Source organism: Petromyzon marinus, chromosome 62 (genome assembly GCF_048934315.1).
Source record: "Petromyzon marinus isolate PM22_M1 ecotype Great Lakes invasive population chromosome 62, UKy_Petmar_22M1.pri1.0, whole genome shotgun sequence".
In the NCBI taxonomy this organism is placed as follows: Eukaryota; Metazoa; Chordata; class Hyperoartia; order Petromyzontiformes; family Petromyzontidae; genus Petromyzon; species Petromyzon marinus.
Genome location: NC_133728.1, coordinates 4,211,470 through 4,233,549, shown reverse-complemented (window position 1 = coordinate 4,233,549; position 22,080 = coordinate 4,211,470). Strand labels below are relative to the sequence as shown.

At 60.4% G+C, this 22,080-nt stretch overlaps 1 protein-coding gene across 3 annotated transcripts in view; it reads right to left on the bottom strand.

Moving 5' to 3' along the window:
- The window catches only part of ATP6V1A (ATPase H+ transporting V1 subunit A), a 36,008-nt gene that overhangs the window by 2,689 nt on the left and 11,239 nt on the right, over positions 1-22,080 (bottom strand). For all 3 annotated transcript variants that reach the window (XM_032977225.2, XM_076053689.1, XM_032977226.2), the window contains exons 2-13: positions 21,588-21,629; positions 15,538-15,650; positions 14,620-14,748; positions 11,690-11,904; positions 10,351-10,488; positions 9,698-9,849; positions 8,896-9,058; positions 8,063-8,171; positions 7,057-7,179; positions 5,484-5,598; positions 3,939-4,002; positions 2,770-2,973 (exon numbers count right to left, since the gene is read on the bottom strand). In XM_032977225.2, coding sequence (XP_032833116.1) covers positions 2,770-2,973; positions 3,939-4,002; positions 5,484-5,598; positions 7,057-7,179; positions 8,063-8,171; positions 8,896-9,058; positions 9,698-9,849; positions 10,351-10,488; positions 11,690-11,904; positions 14,620-14,748; positions 15,538-15,619 — 1,494 coding nt within the window. In that variant the 5' untranslated portion in view covers positions 15,620-15,650; positions 21,588-21,629. The remainder of the gene's footprint in view (positions 1-2,769; positions 2,974-3,938; positions 4,003-5,483; positions 5,599-7,056; positions 7,180-8,062; positions 8,172-8,895; positions 9,059-9,697; positions 9,850-10,350; positions 10,489-11,689; positions 11,905-14,619; positions 14,749-15,537; positions 15,651-21,587; positions 21,630-22,080) is intronic.

The following is a 22,080-nucleotide window of genomic DNA, read 5'->3' as shown; positions in this document are numbered from 1 at the left end:
CGGTCGTGATGGTGGCGGTTGCAGTGGTGGTTGCAGGTGGTGGTGGCGGTGGCGATGGTGGTAGTTGTGGTTAGTGGTGGCGGCGGTCGTGATGGTGGCGGTTGCAGTGGTGGTTGCAGGTGGTGGTGGCGGCGGCGGTGGCGGCGATGGTGGTAGTTGTGGTTAGTGGTGGCGGCGGTCGTGATGGTGGCGGTTGCAGTGGTGGTTGCAGGTGGTGGTGGCGATGGTGGCGATGGTGGTAGTTGTGGTTAGTGGTGGCGGCGGTCGTGATGGTGGCGGTTGCAGTGGTGGTTGCAGGTGGTGGTGGCGGTGGCGATGGTGGTAGTTGTGGTTAGTGGTGGCGGCGGTCGTGATGGTGGCGGTTGCAGTGGTGGTTGCAGGTGGTGGTGGCGGTGGCGATGGTGGCGATGGTGGTAGTTGTGGTTAGTGGTGGCGGCGGTCGTGATGGTGGCGGTTGCAGTGGTGGTTGCAGGTGGTGGTGGCGGTGGTGGCGATGGTGGTAGTTGTGGTTAGTGGTGGCGGCGGTCGTGATGGTGGCGGTTGCAGTGGTGGTTGCAGGTGGTGGTGGTGGCGGTGGCGATGGTGGCGATGGTGGTGGACGTAGTGCCACCATCGTCGCACACACAAACACGTGCAGCACACGCGCACGAACAAACACAGGCACGCACAAGGGTCACTCGTGCAAATGAGACTCGCCTATCCCACCCTGGTGGTGGGGGGTCCCTCTCTCACCTGGTTACAAAGCGGATCAAGTCGATGGGGAACTGTCGGGCTACAGCCTAGCAGAAGGCCCCCCCCCCCCCCCCCCGAGAGAGACACCGGACACCCCAGTTCAATCCCCGGTTGCGCTGAAGCACGGACCGCGAACATGGCTCTCAGCGGCGGGGGGGGTAGAGCTCCTCCGGCAGGGCGACACTCGGCCATTACGAACCACCTCCGAGAGAGACACTCGGGGGGGAGGGGGGGGGACCCGGACACCCGATTGAATCCCTGGTGACCCTGCACGGTAACAACGGGCATCGTGTGCCGGGGTCGGAATCCCTGGCTGTTCACCTTCCGGTGAAGCTCACCACAAAGCCCTGACGCCCAAATGCAAAATTAAAAACTCTCCAGTCGGGTGCGGCCGTGGTCATCCAGAACGACACGGCCGTTACGGTGCGGTGTGACGGTGCGGTGTGACGGTGCGGTGTGACGGTGCGGTGTGACGGTCCGGTGTGACGGTCCGGTGTGACGGTCCGGTGTGACGGTCCGGTGTAACGGTGCGGTGTGACGGTGTCGTGCGACGGTGCGGTGTGACGGTGTGACGGTGCGGTGTGACGGTGCGGTGCGACGGTGTGACGGTGCGGTGTGACGGTGTGACGGTGCGGTGTGACGGTCCGGTGTGACGGTCCGGTATAACGGTGCGGTGTGACAGTGTCGTGCGACGGTGCGGTGTGACGGTGTGACGGTGCGGTGTGACGGTGCGGTGTGACGGTGTGACGGTGCGGTGTGACGGTGCGGTGTGACGGTCCGGTGTGACGGTCCGGTGTGATGGTGTTGTGCGACGGTCCGGTGCGACGGTCCGGTGTGATAGTGCGACGGTCCGGTGTGACGGTGCGGTGTGACGGTGTCGTGCGACGGTGCGGTGTGACGGTGCGGTGTGACGGTGCGGTGTGACGGTGCGGTGTGACGGTCCGGTGTGACGGTCCGGTGTGACGGTCCGGTGTAACGGTGCGGTGTGACGGTGTCGTGCGACGGTGCGGTGTGACGGTGTGACGGTGCGGTGTGACGGTGCGGTGTGACGGTGTGACGGTGCGGTGTGACGGTGCGGTGTGACGGTGCGGTGTGACGGTGCGGTGTGATGGTGTCGTGCGACGGTGCGACGGTGTGACGGTGCGACGGTGTGACGGTGCGGTGTGACGGTCCGGTGTGACGGTCCGGTGTAACGGTGCGGTGTGACGGTGTCGTGCGACGGTGCGGTGTGACGGTGTGACGGTGCGGTGTGACGGTGCGGTGTGACGGTGTGACGGTGCGGTGTGACGGTGCGGTGTGACGGTCCGGTGTGACGGTCCGGTGTGATGGTGTTGTGCGACGGTCCGGTGCGACGGTCCGGTGTGATAGTGCGACGGTCCGGTGTGACGGTGCGGTGTGACGGTGTCGTGCGACGGTGCGGTGTGACGGTGCGGTGTGACGGTGCGGTGTGACGGTGCGGTGTGACGGTCCGGTGTGACGGTCCGGTGTGACGGTCCGGTGTGACGGTGCGGTGTGACGGTGTCGTGCGACGGTGCGGTGTGACGGTGTGACGGTGCGGTGTGACGGTGCGGTGTGACGGTGTGACGGTGCGGTGTGACGGTGCGGTGTGACGGTGCGGTGTGACGGTGCGGTGTGATGGTGTCGTGCGACGGTGCGACGGTGTGACGGTGCGGTGTGACGGTGTGACGGTGCGGTGTGACGGTCCGGTGTGACGGTCCGGTGTAACGGTGCGGTGTGACGGTGTCGTGCGACGGTGCGGTGTGACGGTGTGACGGTGCGGTGTGACGGTGCGGTGTGACGGTGTGACGGTGCGGTGTGACGGTGCAGTGTGACGGTGCGGTGTGACGGTGCGGTGTGATGGTGTCGTGCGACGGTGCGACGGTGTGACGGTGCGGTGTGACGGTGTGACGGTGCGGTGTGACGGTGCGGTGTGATGGTGTCGTGCGACGGTGCGACGGTGCGACGGTCTGGTGTGACGGTGTGACGGTGCGGTGTGACGGTGCGGTGTGACGGTGGCTATGGCGCCGTGGCGCTCACCTTCCCCACGAGCTGCACGATCTCGGCCAGGTCCTCCTCCTCCTGCAGAATCTCGCGCGCCTTGGAGCGCAGCGGCACGAACTCGGGGAAGTGTCGATCGTAGTACTCGTCCAGGGCCCGCATGTACTTGCTGTAGCTGATGAGCCAGTTCACAGATGGGAAGTGTTTACGCTGAGCCAGCTTCTTGTCCAGACCCCAGAACACCTGGGGGGCGAGGGAGGGAGGGGGTGTGGGAGGGGGGCCGGGGGTGGGAGCGGGAGGTATAGGAGGCACGTCATTGGCCGGCGCGGTGGCGAGATGTCATCTCCATCGCCTGGTACGCAGGAGGTCGTGGGTTGAGATCCCGACCCTGACGCCTGCTGCTGCTGCTGTATATTTGGAGTTTGCGTGTCTCTCTCATCATCATCATCATCATCACGGTGGCTAGGAGATGTTAACTACCTCGCCTGGTCTACAGGAGGTCGTGGGTTGAGATCCCGACCCTGACACCTGCTGCTGTCTATTTGGAGTTTGCGTGTCTCTCTCATCATCATCATCATCACGGTGGCTAGGAGATGTTAACTACCTCGCCTGGTGTACAGGAAGTCGTGGGTTCGATCTCGACCCTGACGCCTGCTGCTGTATATTTGGAGTTTGCGTCTCTCTCTGGGATATTTCTCCGGGGCCTCCAGCTTTTCACTCCACGTTGACCAATCAACGTCACGCGTCATTTGGAGTATTTGGCTGCTATGAATTTCCACACGACGGTGACGATGAGCCACTTCGTTGAGCTGTCATTTGTGATAGCCAGGTTGCCTCTGGAAAAGACCCGCTTTGCTCAGCGGGGGCCTCACCTGGTAAGCAAGAGGCCAGATGGCGATCCACGCTGCTACGGACAACATTCCAGAATCTGGAGGCCCGACACAAATTCTTCCCACGGGCGTCAAGCTGAATCTTATTCTGGATTGCTCACTCCCATCCCCTCCTTCTCTCGTATGGCCGATGCGAACCCAGGTAAAAGCTGACAAACTATTTTTCACTTTACAGAGTCGGGCCGTGTAGAGCTCAGTGTGGCAATCAAACTCGTGTCGCCGGGTTCGTAGCGCAGAGGGCGATAACCGTTGCACTGCCGCTCCCACACTGGGAAAGCACGCACGCATGCACGCACTCGGTCACTCGCGTACACGTACCTGTACGATACCCAGGGTGGCTGACGTAACGGGGTCTGAAAAGTCACCACCTGGAGGGGACACACTGCACACGCACGCGCACGCACGCACGCACACGCAGGTGTACAGCGCGTATTGCACGCGTGTGTGTGTGTGTGTGTACATGTGTAGTGTAGCGGTTAGCGCTACGAACCTGGCGACCCGGGTTCGATTCCCGCTCACGGTAAAACACCGGTGACGGTTACCTGAACCGGCCCTGGGCCTCCTCTACGTCGACTCGGCCTCAAATGAGTTCCTTGGTGCGGTGTGTAAACATCGCCACTGGGGAGACAAAGGCGGCCGGGCGTGGTGTTGGCCACCCACCCCCTCGTGTGCTGTGCGCCGGCCTTCATAGGTGCTCGGTTAACAGCACTTGCCCCAACAGTGTGTTAAGGCTACACGGGTGATCTTTGTGAGTGAGTCAGTGTGTGTGCGAGTGAGCGAGAGTGCAAGCGAGTGAGACTATGAGTGGGTGTATGAGTGAGAGCATTAGCGAGTGTGCGAGCGAGTGAGTGAGCGAGCGAGAGTGCGTGAGTGTGTGAGATTAAGTGAGTGTTAGCAAGTGAGAGTAAGTGTGTGAGATTTAGCGAGTGAGTGTGAGTGAGCGAGCGAGAGTGAGTGAGTGTGAACGAGCGAGAGTGAGTGTATGAGTTAGTGTGATTAAGTCAGTGAGAGTGAGTGTGAGCGAGCTTGAGTGAGTGCGAGTGAGCGAGCGAGGGTGAGTGTGAGTAAGTGAGAGTGAGCGAGTGTATGAGTGAGTGCGATTGAGTCAGTTTGAGTGAATGTTAGTGTGTGAGTGTGAGTGAGAGCGTGAGTGAGTGTAAGTGAATGAGAGCGAGAGAGAGTGAGTGTGAGCGAGCGAGAGTGAGTGAGTGTGAGAGAGTGTGAATGAGTGTGAGCGAGAGAGAGTGAATGACTGTATGAGTGTATGAGTATGAGTGAGCGAGCGAGAGTGAGTGTGAGCGAGAGCGAGTGAGTGTGAGCGAGAGAGAGTGAATAAGTGAGTGTGAGCGAGAGAGAGTGCGTGTATGAGTGAGTGAGAGTGAGTGAGTGCATGAGTGAGTGAGTGTGAGCGAGCGTGAGTGAGTGTATTAGTGAGTGTATGAGTGAGTGTATGAGTGAGTGTATGAGCGAGTGAGAGTGAGTGAGAGTGAGTGAGAGTGAGCGAGAGTGAGCGAGTGTGTGAGTGAGTGTGAGAGTGAGCGAGAGTGAGCGAGAGTGAGCGAGTGTATGAGTGAGTGTGTGAGTGAGTGTGAGAGTGAGTGAGCGAGTGTATGAGCGAGTGTGTGAGTGAGTGAGAGTGAGTGAGAGCGAGCGAGAGTGAGAGTGAGTGAGAGTGAGTGAGAGTGAGCGAGAGTGAGCGAGTGTGTGAGCGAGTGTGTGAGTGAGTGTGAGTGTGAGCGAGCGTGTGAGTGAGAGTGAGTGAGTGAGTGTGAGTGAGTGTGTGAGTGAGTGTGAGAGTGAGCGAGTGTGAGAGCGAGTGAGTGTGTGAGTGAGTGTGAGGGCGAGCGAGCGTGTGTCACCCACGCTCCCACGATGCTCACACTGCCCTCCCTCTCCGGGTTGCCCAGGCACTTGACGCGCCCGGCGCGTTCGTAGAAGGAGGCGAGACGCGCACCCAGATACGCGGGGTAGCCACTGTCTGCTCGCACACACAAAGGCAAAGGTCCCCCGTGCAGCCTCAAACACACTGTTGGGGCAAGTGCTTTGAGTGAGTGTATTGGTTGGGGAGCAGTGATGTAGTGAGTGGTGAGCGCTACGCTGGCATTAGGAACCTGGCGAACCGAGTTCGATTCCCGCTCACGGCCAACACCGGTGACGAATATCCGAGTCAGTCCTAGGCCTCCCCTAAGTCGACTCAGCCTCAAATGAGTACCTGGTGCGGTGTGTAAATATCGCCACTGGGGAGACAAAGGCGGCCGGGCAAAGTGCTGGCCACCCACCCCCTTGTGTGCCGTGCCAGCCTTCATAGGTGCTCGCTAACAGCGCTTGCCCCAACAGTCTGTTCAGGCTATACGGGTAATCTCTGTTTTTGTGTGCGTGTGTGTGTGTGTCAGCCTGCGCGTGTCAGCCCGTGTGGATGTGTGTGTGTCAGCACGTGCGTGTTTATTTCCATGTGTGTATGTACGTGCGCGTTTGTGCATGTGTGTGCTTGTGTGCGTGCGTGTGTATTTGCGTATGTGTTAGCCCGTGCACGTGTGTGTGTGTGTCAGCGTGTGTGCGTGTGTGTATGCGTGCGTGTGTGCATTTGCATATGTTTGTGCGTGTGTGCTTGCGTGTGTGTTTGCGTGTGTGTTTGCGTGTGTGTTTGCGTGTGTGTGAGTTTACGTGTGTGTGTTTACGTGTGTTTGCGTTATGTGTTTGCGTGTGTGAGTGTGTGCGTGTGCGTATTTGAGCTCCTCCGGCAGGCAAGGCTGCGTTGGCTGGGTCATGTAGCCCGCATGCCCAGCCACCGCATGCCGAAACAGCTTTTGTTTGGCCGGATTGAGGGGGCTAAGCGGGCGCGGCACGGGCTAGAGAAGAGATGGAGTGATGTGGTACAGGAGGACGTGGAGCTGAGTGGACTTGCCGATGACTGGTACCAGCGGTGTCAAGATCGGCCTCTGTAGAGGAGGCTCGTGAAGGATGCTACTGAGCAGTTGGAGGCAGTCGCCCTCCAACAACAACGGAGGACGGAGGAGCGACGCTCAGAACAACGAGCGGAGCGCCGGGTGGCTAAAGCACAGCAGGTTGGCACAGTAGGGGGCACAGGTGGTGCATCAGCCAGTCATCTCGGTCAGTCGACCCGTGGCACCTGGGTCTGCCCCGTGACCTCCTGCCAGCGGGCGTTCGACACTTCACGTGGCCTCAGGGTGCACATAGCCTGGCACAAGCGTCGTGGTGATGTCACCGCCACTTAGTGGCGAATGGCGGTTGTTGTTGTTGTTGTGTCAGTGTGTGTGCGTGTGTGTGCGTGTGTGTGCGTGTGTACCAGTGTGTGTACCAGTGTGTGTACGTGTGTGTGTGTACATGTGTGTGCGTGTGTGTGTACCAGTGTGTGTGTGTGTACGTGTGTGTGTGTGTGTGTACGTGTGTGTGTGTCAGTGCGTGCGTCCGTCACCGGCAGGCATCTCCGCGAGTCGTCCTGAAATCTCTCTCAAGGCTTCAGCCCAGCGGGACGTGGAGTCGGCCATCATGCTCACGTTGTAGCCCATGTCACGGAAATACTCGGACAGCGTGATGCCTACGCACAGAGACACACACGGAGACACGCACGGAGACACACACGGAGACACACGGAGACACACGGAGACACAGAGACACTCGGTCAGGGAAATACTCGGACAGCGTGATACCTACGCATGGAGACACACACGGAGACACACACGGAGACACACGGAGACACAGAGACACACGGACACACACGGAGACACACGGAGACACCCGTAGACACAGAGACACACGGACACACATGGAGACACAGAGACAGAAAGACGCTCAGCCATTAAATACTCGGACAGCGTGATGCCTACGCACGGAGACACACGGAGACACACGGAGACACACGGAGACACAGAGACACTCGGTCAGGGAAATACTCGGACAGCGTGATGCCTACGCAGGGACACACATAGAGACACATGGAGACACTCATAGACACAGAGACACACGGACACACACGGAGACACAGAGACAGAGAGACGCTCAGCCATTAAATACTCGGACAGCGTGATGCCTACGCACGGAGACACACACGGAGACACAGAGACACTCGGAGAGACACAGAGACACTCAGTCAGGGAAATACTCGGACAGAGTGACGCCTACGCACGGAGACACACAGAGACACACGGAGACGCAGAGAGACACAGAGACATTCAGTCATTAAACACTCGGACAGCGTGGTGCCTACGCACAGAGACACACGGAGACACACGGAGACACAGAGAGACACAGAGACATTCAGTCATTAAACACTCGGACAGCGTGGTGCCTACGCACAGAGACACACGGAGACACACGGAGACACAGACGGTCATGGTAGGCGCTGCTCGGTAGCAGCACTTGCCCCGGCGGTGTGTTTGAAGGCTACCCGGGGGACCTTTGTGCGTGCGTGCGTCTCTCACCGGTGTAGATGGAGGCCTCTCGCGCCGCCACCGGCATGTTGGAGGTGTTGGCCACCAGCGCCGTCCTCTTCATGATCGACTCCTCCTTGCCGTCCACTTCCATGGTCAACTACGGCAACATCGTCGTCGTCGTCGTCAGCATGGTCATCATCGGCACCGTCGTCATCGCTGGCATCGCTACCATGGCCATCATCGGCACCGTCATCGTCACTGCCATGGTCGTCATCAGGACCGTCGTCATGACTACCGTGGTCATCATCGGCACCGTCGTCATCGCTAGTCATCGCGACCATGGCCATCATCGGCACCGTCGTCATCACAGCCATGGTCGTCATCAGGACCGTCGTCATGACTACCGTGGTCATCATCGGCACCGTCGTCATCACTGGCATGGCCATCATCGGCACCGTCGTCATCACAGCCATGGTCGTCATCAGGACCGTCGTCATGACTACGGTGGTCATCATCGGCACCGTCGTCATGACTACCGTGGTCATCATCGGCACCGTCGTCATCGCTATCATCGCTACCATGGTCATCATCACCATCACTACCATCGTCGTTATCATCACCACTACCGTCGTCGTCATCGTCGTCATCATCACCATCGCTACCATGGTCATCATCACCATCACTACCATCGTCGTCGTCATCACCATCACTACCATCGTCGTCATCATCACCAGCACTACCATCGTCATCACTGGATCTCTGCAGTGTCGTCACGACGAACCAAACCACCGGCCCGGCCATGTCGAGCTCTCTGGCGCGGCCATGACGGAACCACGTGCGGACCGTGTCGCGGTGAGCCCCCCGCCGGGCACGCCGCTCACCTCGGGGAAGTCCCGCAGCACCTCAGACATCTCGTTCCCGCGCTCTCCGCAGCCCACGTAGATGATGACGTCGCTGTTGGAGAACTTGGAGAGCGACTGCGAGATCACCGTCTTGCCGCAGCCAAACGCGCCGGGGATCGCCGTGGTGCCGCCCTGCACGCAGCTGTCACCGCCACCGCCACGGACAGCAAACCGCCGCCACGACCATTACGTTAACCACCATTGCATCAACCACAACAACCAAAAAGCACCACAACCACCGCCACCAACCACAACAACCATTACATCAACCACCAATACCAACACGTGAACTACCCACAACCATTACATCAACCGTCACAACCATTACATGAACCACCACCACCATCACCACCACCACCGTAAACACCACTGCAACCAACACATCCATTACATCAACCACCACATCTATGGGTGACTATGGGCGACGAGGGGTGAGCGAGCGAGCGGGCGGGCGATTGAGCGGGCGAGCGTACGGGAAGAGTGCGTCCAGCACGCGGTGGCCGGTGAGCAGCGGGTTGAGTGCGAGTCACGAGGGGTGAGCGAGCGGGTGAGCGAGCGGGTGAGCGAGGGGGTGAGCGAGGGGGTGAGCGAGCGGGCGATCGAGCGGGTGATCGAGCGGGCGAGCAAGCGGGTGAGCGAGCGGGTGAGCGAGCGGGTGAGCGAGCGAGCGGGTGAGCGAGCGGGTGAGCGAGCGGGTGAGCGAGCGGGTGAGCGAGCGGGCGAGCGAGCGGGTGAGCGAGCGAGCGGGTGAGCGAGCGGGTGAGCGAGCGGGCGGGCGTACGGGAAGAGTGCGTCCAGCACGCGCTGCCCGGTGAGCAGTGGGTTGTTGGCGGGCAGCTTCTCTGCGACGGGGCGCACCTGCCGCACCGGCCACACCTGCACCATGGTGTGCTTCTCCTTGACGCCCTCAAACTCCAGCTCCAGCACCACGTCCTGACCGGGGGGGGGGGGATACGGAGTAGTGGGGGGGGGGGGGAGTGGGGGAGGGGATACAGTGGGGAGAAGTGGGGGGGGACATGGTGGGAAGACGGGAGGCGAGGAAAAGGCCAATGAACCCCTTTTCCCAAAAAAATCTGTTAAGGCTACACGCGGGATCTTAGTCCCTGTGCGTGCGTGTCCGTGCATGTGTGTGTGCGTGTGTGCGTGCGCGTGCGTGTCCGTGCATGTGTGTGTCCATGTGTGTGTGTGTGTGCTTGTCCGTGCATGTGTGTGTCCATGTGTGTGTGTGTCCGTGCGTGTGTGCGTCCATGTGTGTGTGTGTACGTGCATGTGTGCGTCCATGTGTGTGTGTGTGCTTGTCCGTGCATGTGTGTGTCCATGTGTGTGTGTGTACGTGCATGTGTGTGTGTGTGTGCTTGTCCGTGCATGTGTGTGTCCATGTGTGTGCTTGTCCGTGCATGTGTGTGTCCATGCGCGCGTGTGCGTGCGTCTCACGGAGGTGTCGTAGGAGCCGGCGGGGGCGATGTAGCTGACGGTGCCGCGTGCCCGTGGCGGCACCATGAGCCTGTGCTTGATGAGCGAGTTCTCAAAGACCACGGCGTAGATGTCGCCCCCGGTCAGGTGGCCTCCCACCTGGACGCACGCACGCACGCAGGCACAGACAAAGGTTCCTCCCGTGCAGCCTGCAACAGAACTGCTGGGGCAAGTGCCGTCGGACGCCTTTGCCTTCACAGTGGTGATGTCTGCTGCGCACCGCACCAGGTACTCGTTTAAGGCCGAGTGGACCCAGGGGAGGCCTCAGGATCGGTTCAAATTATCGTGTGTTGGCCGGGTTCATAGCGCAGCGCGCATTCCACGGCACTACCGCTCCCCACAGGGATGCAGACAGAGACACACGCAGACAGGGACACACAAACAAAGATCCCCCATATAGCCTTAACAGACTGTAGGGGCAAGTGCTGTTAGCGAGCACCTATGAAGGCCGGAACGGTACACGAGGGGGTGGGTGGCCAGCACCACGCCCGACCGCCTTTGTCTCCCTAGTGGCGATGTTTACACACCGCACCAGGTACTCATTTGAGGCTGAGTCGACCTAGGGGAGGCCCGGGACCGGTTCAGATAATCGTCACTGGTGTTGGCCGTGAGCGGGAATCGAACCCGGGTCGCCAGGTTCATAGCGCAGTGTAGCGCTAACCGCTACACTATCGCTCCCCACAGGGATGCAGACAGAGACACAGACACACACACACAGACATACACAGACACAGAGAGATACACATACATTCACGCGTACCCATCCACCCACTTCCACTGCTTGTCAGCGCTCAGTGCGCTCGCTCACTCACTCGGGTTGGCTACACACGGTGCAGAAGAAGTTCAAAATATGTACACATCCACTCATTCACCAGCCCGCCCACTTAACCACCCACCCACCCGCTCACTCGCTCCTCACCCACTCACCCGCCCTCCCACTCACCCGCCCACCCGCTCCTCACCCACTCACCCACCCACCCGCCCATCCACTCTCTCACCCACCCACCCGCTCACTCCTCACCCACTCACCCACCCGCCTGCCCACCCACTCTCTCACCCACCCACCTACCAACTCACCCGCCCGCTCGCTCACCCACCCGCCCGTCCGCTCATCCACCCACCCACTAATCCACCCACCCACCCACTCCCTCACCCACCCACTCTTTCACCCACCCACCCGCTCACTCCTCACCCACTCACCCACCCACTCACCCGCTCGCTCACCCAACCGCCCGCCCGCCCGCCCATCCACCCACCCACTAATCCACCCACCCACCCACTCCCTCACCCACCCACCCACCCGCATGTTCTTCTCAGGCTTGAACTCCCACTTCTTGTCTGCGCTGAGTGCGCTGACGTTCACCCCGCGGGGGATGTAGATGCTCTTGCTGAGCTCGGCGATGTCCTGCAGGGGCCGCTGGATGCCGTCGAAGATCGAGTTCATGACCCCGGGGCCCAGCTCGACGGAGAGCGGCTTGCCCGTGCGCAGCACCGGGTCGCCCACCGTCACGCCCGCTGCCAGCGCCGTCAAGGGCACAACCGCGGAGACAACCGCGGAGACAACCACGGAGACAACCGCGGAGACAACCGCGGACACAACCGCGGAGACAACCGCGGAGACAACCACGGAGACAGACAACCGCGGAGACAACCGCGGAGACAACCACGGAGACAACCGCGGAGACAACCGCGGAGACAACCGCGGAGACAACCGCGGAGACAACCGCGGAGACAACCGCGGAGACAACCACGGAGACAACCACGGAGACAACCGCGGAGACAACCGCGGAGACAACCACGGAGACAACCACGGAGACAACCGCGGAGACAACCGCGGAGACAACCACGGAGACAACCACGGAGACAACCACAGAGACAACCACGGAGACAACCGCGGAGACAACCGCGGAGACAACCACGGAGACAACCGCGGAGACAACCACGGAGACAACCACGGAGACAGACAACCACGGAGACAACTACGGAGACAACCACGGAGACAACCACGGAGACAACCGCGGAGACAACCACGGAGACAACTGCGGAGACAACCACGGAGACAACCGCGGAGACAACCGCGGAGACAACCACGGAGACAACCGCGGAGACAACCACGGAGACAACCGCGGAGACAACCGCGGAGACAACCACGGAGACAACCACGGAGACAACCACGGAGACAACCACGGAGACAACCACGGAGACAACCGTGGAGACAACCGCGGAGACAACCGCGGAGACAACCGCGGAGACAACCGCGGAGACAACCACGGAGACAACCACGGAGACAACCGCGGAGACAACCGCGGAGACAACCGTGGAGACAACCACGGAGACAACCACGGAGACAACCACGGAGACAACCACGGAGACAACCGCGGAGACAACCACGGAGACAACCACGGAGACAACCACGGAGACAACCGCAGGCGACGACGACAACAACCGGAACGGCAACCGCAACGACAAGAACCGTAACCACGGCAACAACCGCAATGACAACAACCGCAACAACAACAACTGCAACCAGAATGTGTGTACGTGCGCGTACGTGCGCGTACGTGCGTGCACGTGCGTGTACGTGCGTGTACGTGTGTACGTGTGTGTACATGTGTGTACGTGTGTGTACGTGTGGGTACGTGTGTGTACATGTGTGTGTGTGTAAGACGCTGCTGCTGAGACTGGAGCGTGCCACTAAGAGGTGGGGCCTTACCATCAGCCCCACCAAAACTAAGCACCTGCCTGGGTATTTTGTACCATCGGACACTCCACCCCCACAACTCCCAATCGGTGATGGGGCAGTTGTGGAGAGAGTGGAGAGTTTCCCATACCTGGGCAGTGTGCTTATGACCGGCTCCAGTTTAACAGCAGAGGTCTCACTCCGAATCAGTCGAGCGGCAATATCTTTTCATCGGTTGCGTAACGCTGTGTGGAAGCTACCTGGTCTGTCGCTCCGCGCTAAGCTTCAGGTCTTCTCGGCCACGGTCATTCCCTCCCTTCTCTACGCTTGCGAAACGTGGACCCCCCTAATGGAACATCTTCGCCGGTTAGAAACATTTAGGCTGGCCTGCCTACGATCCATCCTGGGTTTAACCAGACTGGATTGTGTGAGGAGCTCACAAATCCTTGAAAGATCTGGGCAGGGTCCCATTGGCGAGCTCCTCCGGCAGGCAAGGCTGCGATGGCTGGGTCATGTAGCCCGCATGCCCAGCCACCGCATGCCGAAACAGCTTTTGTTTGGCCGGATTGAGGGGGCTAAGCGGGCGCGGCACGGGCTAGAGAAGAGATGGAGTGATGTGGTACAGGAGGACGTGGAGCTGAGTGGACTTGCCGATGACTGGTACCAGCGGTGTCAAAATCGGCCTCTGTGGAGGAGGCTCGTGAAGGATGCTACTGGGCAGTTGGAGGCAGTCGCCCTCCAACAACAACGGAGGGCGGAGGAGCGACGCTCACAACAACGAGCGGAGCGCCGGGTGGCTAAAGCACAGCAGGTTGGCACAGTAGGGGGCACAGGTGGTGCATCAGCCAGTCATCTCAGTCAGTCGACCCGTGGCACCTGGGTCTGCCCAGTGACCTCCTGCCGGCGGGCGTTCGACACTTCACGTGGCATCACGGTGCACATAGCCTGGCACAAGCGTCGTGGTGACGTCACCGCCACTTAGTGGCGAATGGCGGTTGTTGTTGTTGTGTGTGTAAGAGAGGATATAGGTCTCCCCATACACCTGTGTGTATCTGTATGTGTGTACGTGCGTGCGTGTACGTACGTGCGTGTACGTGTATGTACGTGCGTGTACGTGCGTGCGTGTACGTGCATGCGCGTGCGTTCGTGTACATGCGTGTGCACGTGCGTGTGTGTACGTGCGTGTGTGTACGTGCGTGTACGTGCGTGTACGTGCGTGTACGTGCGTGTACGTGCGTGCGTGTGCGTGTACGTGCGTACGTGTGTGTACGTGCGTGTACGTGCGTGTACGTGCGTGTACGTGCGTGTGCGTGTGCGTGCGGTAAAGAGAGGATACAGGTCTCCTCATACACCTGTGTGTATCTGTATGTGTGTACGTGCGTGCGTGTACGTGTATGTACATGCGTCTACGTGTATGTACGTGCGTGTACGTGCGTGCGTGTACGTGCGTGCGCGTGCGTTCGTGTACATGCGTGTGCGTGTGTGTACGTGTGCGTACGTGTACGTGCGCGTGTACGTGTGTGCGTGCGCGTGCGTGTAAGAGAGGATACAGGTCTCCTCGTACACCTGTATGGTGGCCATCTCCCCCTCCAGGCGGATGATCTCCCCCACCAGCTCGCTGTGCCCCACGCGCACCAACTCGTACATCGCCGCTCCGGACATACTCGACGCGGTCACCACTGGGGAGGGGGCATGGGGGGGAGGGGACGAGGGGGGGGGCACGGGGGGGTGAGGGGGCACGGGGCATGGGGGGGGCACGAGGCATGGGGGGGGGCATGGGGAGGGAGGGTACGGGGGGGGGTATGGGGAGGGGCACGGGGGGGGGGCATGGTGAATGCTGTGTGAACCAATCCTGACCCCTCCCTTCCACCCCTGTGATCAGTGGTTGTGGTCGTTGTGGTCGCTGTTGTTGTGGTTTTTGTTATCGTGGTTATGGTTGTGTTATAGCTGTGGTGGTTGTTGTTGTTGTGGTTGGGTTGTGGTGGTTGTTGTTGCTAAAGTTGTGGCGGTGGTGGTTGGGTTGTGGTGGTTGTGGTTGTTATAGGCGGTGGTGGTTGTTGTTGTGGTGGGGTTGTGGTGGTTGGGTTGTGGTGGTTGGGTTGTGGTGGTTGTTGCTAAAGTTGTGGCAATGGTGGTTGTTGTGGTTATTATGGTGGTTGTGGTTGTTATAGCTGTGGTGGTTGGGTTGTTGTAGTTGCTGTGGTGGTTGCTGTGGTGGTTGGGTTGTGGTTATTGTTATAGATGTAATGGTTGTTGTGGTTATTATGGTGGTTGGGTTGTGGATGCTGTGGTGGTTGGGTTGTGGTTATTGTTATAGTTGTAGTGGTTGTTGTGGTTATTATGGTGGCTGGGTTGTGGTGGTTGGGTTGTGGTTATTGTTATAGTTGTCGTGGTTGTTGTGGTTATTATGGTGGCTGGGTTTTGGTGGCTGCCGTGGTGGTTTTGGTTGTGGAGCGTGCGGTGCTCACCGGGGCCGGAGACGGCGTACACGAACCCATAGGCGCTCTCCTTTTCCTCATCGCGGATCTTGGCCAGCTTGGAGAAATCCATGGCGGGCAGCGGAGCGGCAGCGGTGGAGTCCCTGCAAGGCACCCACGTCACAAACGTCGTCAGCGCCGCCACCCTCGCCACCACCGACACCACCACTAGCACCACTACTCTCATCACCATCACCCTCACAACCACCACCACCACCACCGACACTGACACCACCACCCTCACCACCATCCACCATCACCCTCGCCACCACCGACACCACCACCACTAGCACCACCACTAGCACCACCACTAGCACCACCACTCTCATCACCATCACCCTCACAACCACCACCACCACCGACACTACCACCCTCACCATCATCCACCATCACCACCACTGATACCACCACCCTCACCACCACCGACACCACCACCAGCACCACCACTAGCACCACCACTCTCATCACCATCACCCTCACAACCACCACCACCACCACCACCGACACTGACACCACCACCCTCACCACCATCCACCATCACCACCACTGACACCACCACCCTCACCACCACCAGCACCGTCATCACCACCGTCACCACCACTAGCATCAGCGCTGATACCACCACCCTCACCACCACCCTCAACACCACCATCACCACCACCCTCAACACTATCACCACCCTCAACACCACCATCCCCACCACCCTCACCACAACCACCACCACCAATACCACCACCACAAACATTCCCCGTGTAGCCTTAACAGACTGTTGGGGCAAGTGCTGCTAGCGAGCAGCAGCAGCAGCTATGAACACACAAAGACAAAGGTCCCCCGTGTAGCCTTAACAGACTGTTGGGGCAAGTGCTGCTAGCGAGCAGCACCTATGAACACACAAAGACAAAGACCTCCCGTGTGCCTTAACAGACTGTTGGGGCAAGTGCTGTTCGCGAGTAGCAGCACCTACGAAGGCCGGCACGGCCCAAGATGTTTACCGCACACCGCTACACCAGCTATTCATTTGAGGCCAAGACGACCTAGGGGAGGCCCAGGACCGGTGTTCGTGTTGGCAGCGCGAGCGGGAACCCAAACTGGGGTTCCCGCCGGTTCCATAGCGCGGCACGACTCTAGCCGCTGCCACCAACATGACAACAAAATCACTCACTACGAACTGTCAGGTTAATTAATAACCTGATCATCGTGGCAGAGAGTCACGCGGAACCTGGACCTAGGACAGCGGTTTCACGTCAGCAGGGCGGCTGCGGTGAGGAGCCTCCACCAGGAGGAAATCCTCGTGTCTCGTTTATACAGCACCACCCCCCACGTCGCGCAAACGGCTTCCTAACAACCGCACGCGAATTCTCACTCGGCCTTTCGCAGATGGCCGTGTCAGAGACGCTGAGTTGGCACAACTCAGAATATGAATATTCATGTATACTGGAGGAATCCGATGAGCGATAAAGCTCTTGTTTTTTTTGCAGACCTCCAGTACAACTGAGACGCATATGTTCGAGCCCCCGAGTCTGGTTGTCTTTCACGCTCTCTACGAGGGTTCATAGCGGCCTTGTCGGAGACGCCGAGCCGGCACAGCTGAGTGGGGTGAGGCGCTAGGCTGGATGATGGGCCGAGGCAGATTTTAAGTATTGGCACACGGGAGACGCAGAGCGGAGAGTTCAGCCCTTGGCAAGGGGCCAGGCCCCGAGCAAACTTGTGCCGCACAGGGGCAGCTGCCACTGGGGGTGCCCCTAGGCTAGACCACACAGGCCCCCCCCCCCCGTGCCAAGTCATCACGTGCCACACAGGGACAGCTGCCACTGGGGGTGCCCCTAGGCTAGACCACACAGGCCCCCCCCCCGTGCCAAGTCATCTCGTGCCACACAGGGACAGCTGCCACTGGGGGTGCCCCTAGGCTAGACAACACAGGCCCCCCCCCCCCCGTGCCAAGTCATCTCGTGCCACACAGGGACAGCTGCCACTGGGGGTGCCCCTAGGCTAGACCACACAGCCAACCCCTCCCCCCCACCACCAATCGACAGCAGCCTGCGGCATTCCTCCGTGTCGACGACGGCGGCGCTGCACGGCCAAGGTACGAGCCGTGAAGAAGGGCCCACGGCCCGAAACGTCGCCCCCTGCTGGACACGTTTCCCAGTCGGCGGGCGGCAGCGTTCGCTGACGAGCACGCCACCTTAGCGTGCGTCGCCGATTGGTACCGTGGTGCTGCTGATGATGATGAGGGAGGTGAAGACGGTGACGAGGATTGGTACCGTGGTGGTGCTGCTGATGAGGGAGGTGAAGACGGTGACGAGGATTGGTACCGTGGTGGTGCTGCTGATGAGGGAGGTGAAGACGGTGACGAGGATTGGTACCGTGGTGGTGGTGCTGCTGATGAGGGAGGTGAAGACGGTGACGGTGACGAGGATTGGTACCGTGGTGGTGCTGCTGATGAGGGAGGTGAAGACGGTGACGGTGACGAGGATTGGTACCGTGGTGGTGGTGCTGATGAGGGAGGTGAAGACGGTGACGAGGATTGGTACCGTGGTGGTGCTGCTGATGAGGGAGGTGAAGACGGTGACGGTGACGAGGATTGGTACCGTGGTGGTGGTGCTGATGAGGGAGGTGAAGACGGTGACGAGGATTGGTACCGTGGTGGTGCTGCTGATGAGGGAGGTGAAGACGGTGACGGTGACGAGGATTGGTACCGTGGTGGTGGTGCTGATGAGGGAGGTGAAGACGGTGACGAGGATTGGTACCGTGGTGGTGCTGATGAGGGAGGTGAAGACGGTGACGAGGATTGGTACCGTGGTGGTGCTGATGAGGGAGGTGAAGACGGTGACGAGGATTGGTACCGTGGTGGTGCTGATGAGGGAGGTGAAGACGGTGACGAGGATTGGTACCGTGGTGGTGCTGCTGATGAGTGAGGTGAAGACGGTGACGAGGATTGGTACCGTGGTGGTGGTGCTGCTGATGAGGGAGGTGAAGACGGTGACGAGGATTGGTACCGTGGTGGTGGTGCTGCTGATGAGGGAGGTGAAGACGGTGACGAGGATTGGTACCGTGGTGGTGCTGCTGATGAGTGAGGTGAAGACGGTGACGAGGATTGGTACCGTGGTGGTGCTGCTGCTGATGAGGGAGGTGAAGACGGTGACGAGGATTGGTACCGTGGTGGTGCTGCTGATGAGGGAGGTGAAGACGGTGACGAGGATTGGTACCGTGGTGGTGGTGCTGATGAGTGAGGTGAAGACGGTGACGAGGATTGGTACCGTGGTGGTGGTGCTGCTGATGAGGGAGGTGAAGACGGTGACGAGGATTGGTACCGTGGTGCTGCTGCTGATGAGGGAGGTGAAGACGGTGACGAGGATTGGTACCGTGGTGGTGGTGCTGCTGATGAGGGAGGTGAAGACGGTGACGGTGACGAGGATTGGTACCGTGGTGGTGCTGCTGATGAGGGAGGTGAAGACGGTGACGAGGATTGGTACCGTGGTGGTGCTGCTGATGAGGGAGGTGAAGACGGTGACGAGGATTGGTACCGTGGTGGTGATAATGAGGGAGGTGAAGACGGTGACGAGGATTGGTACCGTGGTGGTGCTGATGAGTGAGGTGAAGACGGTGACGAGGATTGGTACCGTGGTGGTGGTGCTGATGAGTGAGGTGAAGACGGTGACGAGGATTGGTACCGTGGTGGTGGTGCTGCTGATGAGGGAGGTGAAGACGGTGACGAGGATTGGTACCGTGGTGCTGCTGCTGATGAGGGAGGTGAAGACGGTGACGAGGATTGGTACCGTGGTGGTGCTGCTGCTGATGAGGGAGGTGAAGACGGTGACGAGGATTGGTACCGTGGTGGTGGTGCTGCTGATGAGGGAGGTGAAGACGGTGACGGTGACGAGGATTGGTACCGTGGTGGTGCTGCTGATGAGGGAGGTGAAGACGGTGACGAGGATTGGTACCGTGGTGGTGCTGCTGATGAGGGAGGTGAAGACGGTGACGAGGATTGGTACCGTGGTGGTGCTGCTGCTGATGAGGGAGGTGAAGATGGTGACGGTGACGAGGATTGGTACCGTGGTGGTGCTGCTGATGAGGGAGGTGAAGACGGTGACGAGGATTGGTTCCGTGGTGGTGCTGCTGATGATGAGTGAGGTGAAGACGGTGACGAGGATTGGTACCGTGGTGGTGCTGCTGATGAGTGAGGTGAAGATGGTGACGGTGACGAGGATTGGTACCGTGGTGCTGCTGCTGATGAGTGAGGTGAAGACGGTGACGAGGATTGCCAAAGGAAGATTTTTATTTTTTGACGCAGGGATGCCGAGGTGTGGGAAGGTGGTCAAAGCGGGGGGGGGCGGGGGTGGGTTGTGGGGAGGGGGGGTGTGGGGGGGGAGGGGGGAGGAGGGGTGGGTGTGGGCGGGGCAGGGGGGAGGAGGGGTGGGTGTGGGCGGGGCAGGAGGGGTGGGTGTGGGCGGGGCAGGAGGGGTGGGTGTGGGCGGGGCAGGGGGCAGGAGGGGTGTGTGTGTGTGGGGGGGGCAGGGGGCAGGGTGTAGGAGGTGGGGGCTGTGTGTGTGTGGTGGTGGTTGTTGATGTAAACACGCCTCTCTCCCGGCTGAGCCAGGCTGGGCCCGGTTGTTGGTGGCGCGCTCCTCCATGCACCACCACCACCCAGATCGCCGTCTGTCTCTCCCCCCCACCCCCAACACGCAGCGCCAGTGGCGGCGGCGGCGGCGGCGGCGGCGGCAGCCAGAGGCAAGGAGACCTTGACAAGTCACGGAGCCGCGACACCAACGCACTCGCTCACCCCGCTCACCCCGCTCACCCACCCACCCACCGCTCACCCCGCTCACCCCGCCCACCGCTCACCCGCTGCTCGACTACCGCTCACCCACCACTCACGGCTCACTCACCCACCACTCACCGCTCAACCGTCGCTCACCCGCCCACCGCTAACCCGCCGTTCGCCCACCACTCACCGCTCACCCGCCCACCGCTCACCCGCCCACCACTCACCGCTCACCCGCCCACCGCTCACCTGCTGCTCGTCTACCACCACCCACCCACCGCTTCCAACCGGTGTTGGAAGCGGTGGGTGGTGGGTTCGTGGTTCTAATCCGGCAGGCCGCCTCGGATAACGCCGCGGGTTCCCGTACGCACCGCGTAATACGCGACTCCCAGCCCTCTCCGTGGCACAGCGCGGCAGTGCGCGGCGCTGGGTGGTGTCACTCTGTGGTGTCACCGCGTGGCAACACGTGACGCTGGGTGGCGCCGAGTGGTGGCAGTGCGTGACTCTGGGTGGCGCTGAGTGGTGGCAGTGCGTGGCGCTGGGTGGCGCTGAGTGGTGGCAGTGTGTGACTCTGGGTGGCGCTGAGTGGTGGTAGTGTGTGACACTGGGTGGCGCTGAGTGGTGGCAGTGCGTGACACTGGGTGGCGCTGAGTGGTGGCAGTGCGTGACTCTGGGTGGCGCTGAGTGGTGGCAGTGCGTGACTCTGGGTGGCACTGAGTGGTGGCAGTGCGTGACTCTGGGTGGCACTGAGTGGTGGCAGTGCGTGGCGCTGGGTGGCGCTGAGTGGTGGCAGTGTGTGACTCTGGGTGGCGCTGAGTGGTGGTAGTGTGTGACACTGGGTGGCGCTGAGTGGTGGCAGTGCGTGACACTGGGTGGCGCTGAGTGGTGGCAGTGCGTGACTCTGGGTGGCGCTGAGTGGTGGCAGTGCGTGACTCTGGGTGGCACTGCGTGGTGGCAGTGCGTGACGCTGGGTGGCGCTGAGTGGTGGCAGTGCGTGACACTGGGTGTCACCGCGTGTCAACACGTGACGCTGGGTGGCACTGAGTGGTGGCAGTGCGTGACACTGGGTGTCACCGAGTGGTGGCGCTGAGTGGCGCCGCGTGGCGCTCGACGTCAGACCGGAAGGCCGTGTCGTCGTTCAGCGACGCGGGGTTTGGCGCTCACTCTGCGTGCACTCGCCCCAACAGCCTGTTGGAAGGCTACGTGGGGGACCCGTGTGTCTCTCCGTGTCCGTGCGTCTTTTGTAATGCGGGTTGTGCGTGCGCGCGTGTGGACGTACCGGTGTGGAGTTCTCCGTTTGACTTCACAGCAAAGTCCAGGTCTACGCGGAGAGACACACGCGTACAGGTCATACCCACGCGCGAAGACAAAGATCCCCCGTGTAGCCGCGACAGACTGTTGGGGCAAGTGCTGCTTACGGCAAGCAGCGACTATGAAGGCCCGGCAAGGCACACGCGAAGGGCTGGGTGGCCAGCGCCACGCCCGGCCGCCTTTGTCTCCCGAGTGCTGGTGTTTACTAAACACAGCATTCAGGGCCCACAATTAAACAATCGGCACTGATGGGCAGGACATTGACAGCGCCAACGTAAAATCAAAGACAAAGGCCGCCCGTATAACCTGAACACTCTTCCGGGGCAAGTGCTGTAAGCGAGCAGCGCCTATGAAGGCCGGCACGGCGCACGAGAGGGTGGGGTGTGGCCAGAACCATGCCCATAGAGACACACACTCGCTCGCTCGCTCACTCACCCGTCCGTACACACACTCACCTATCA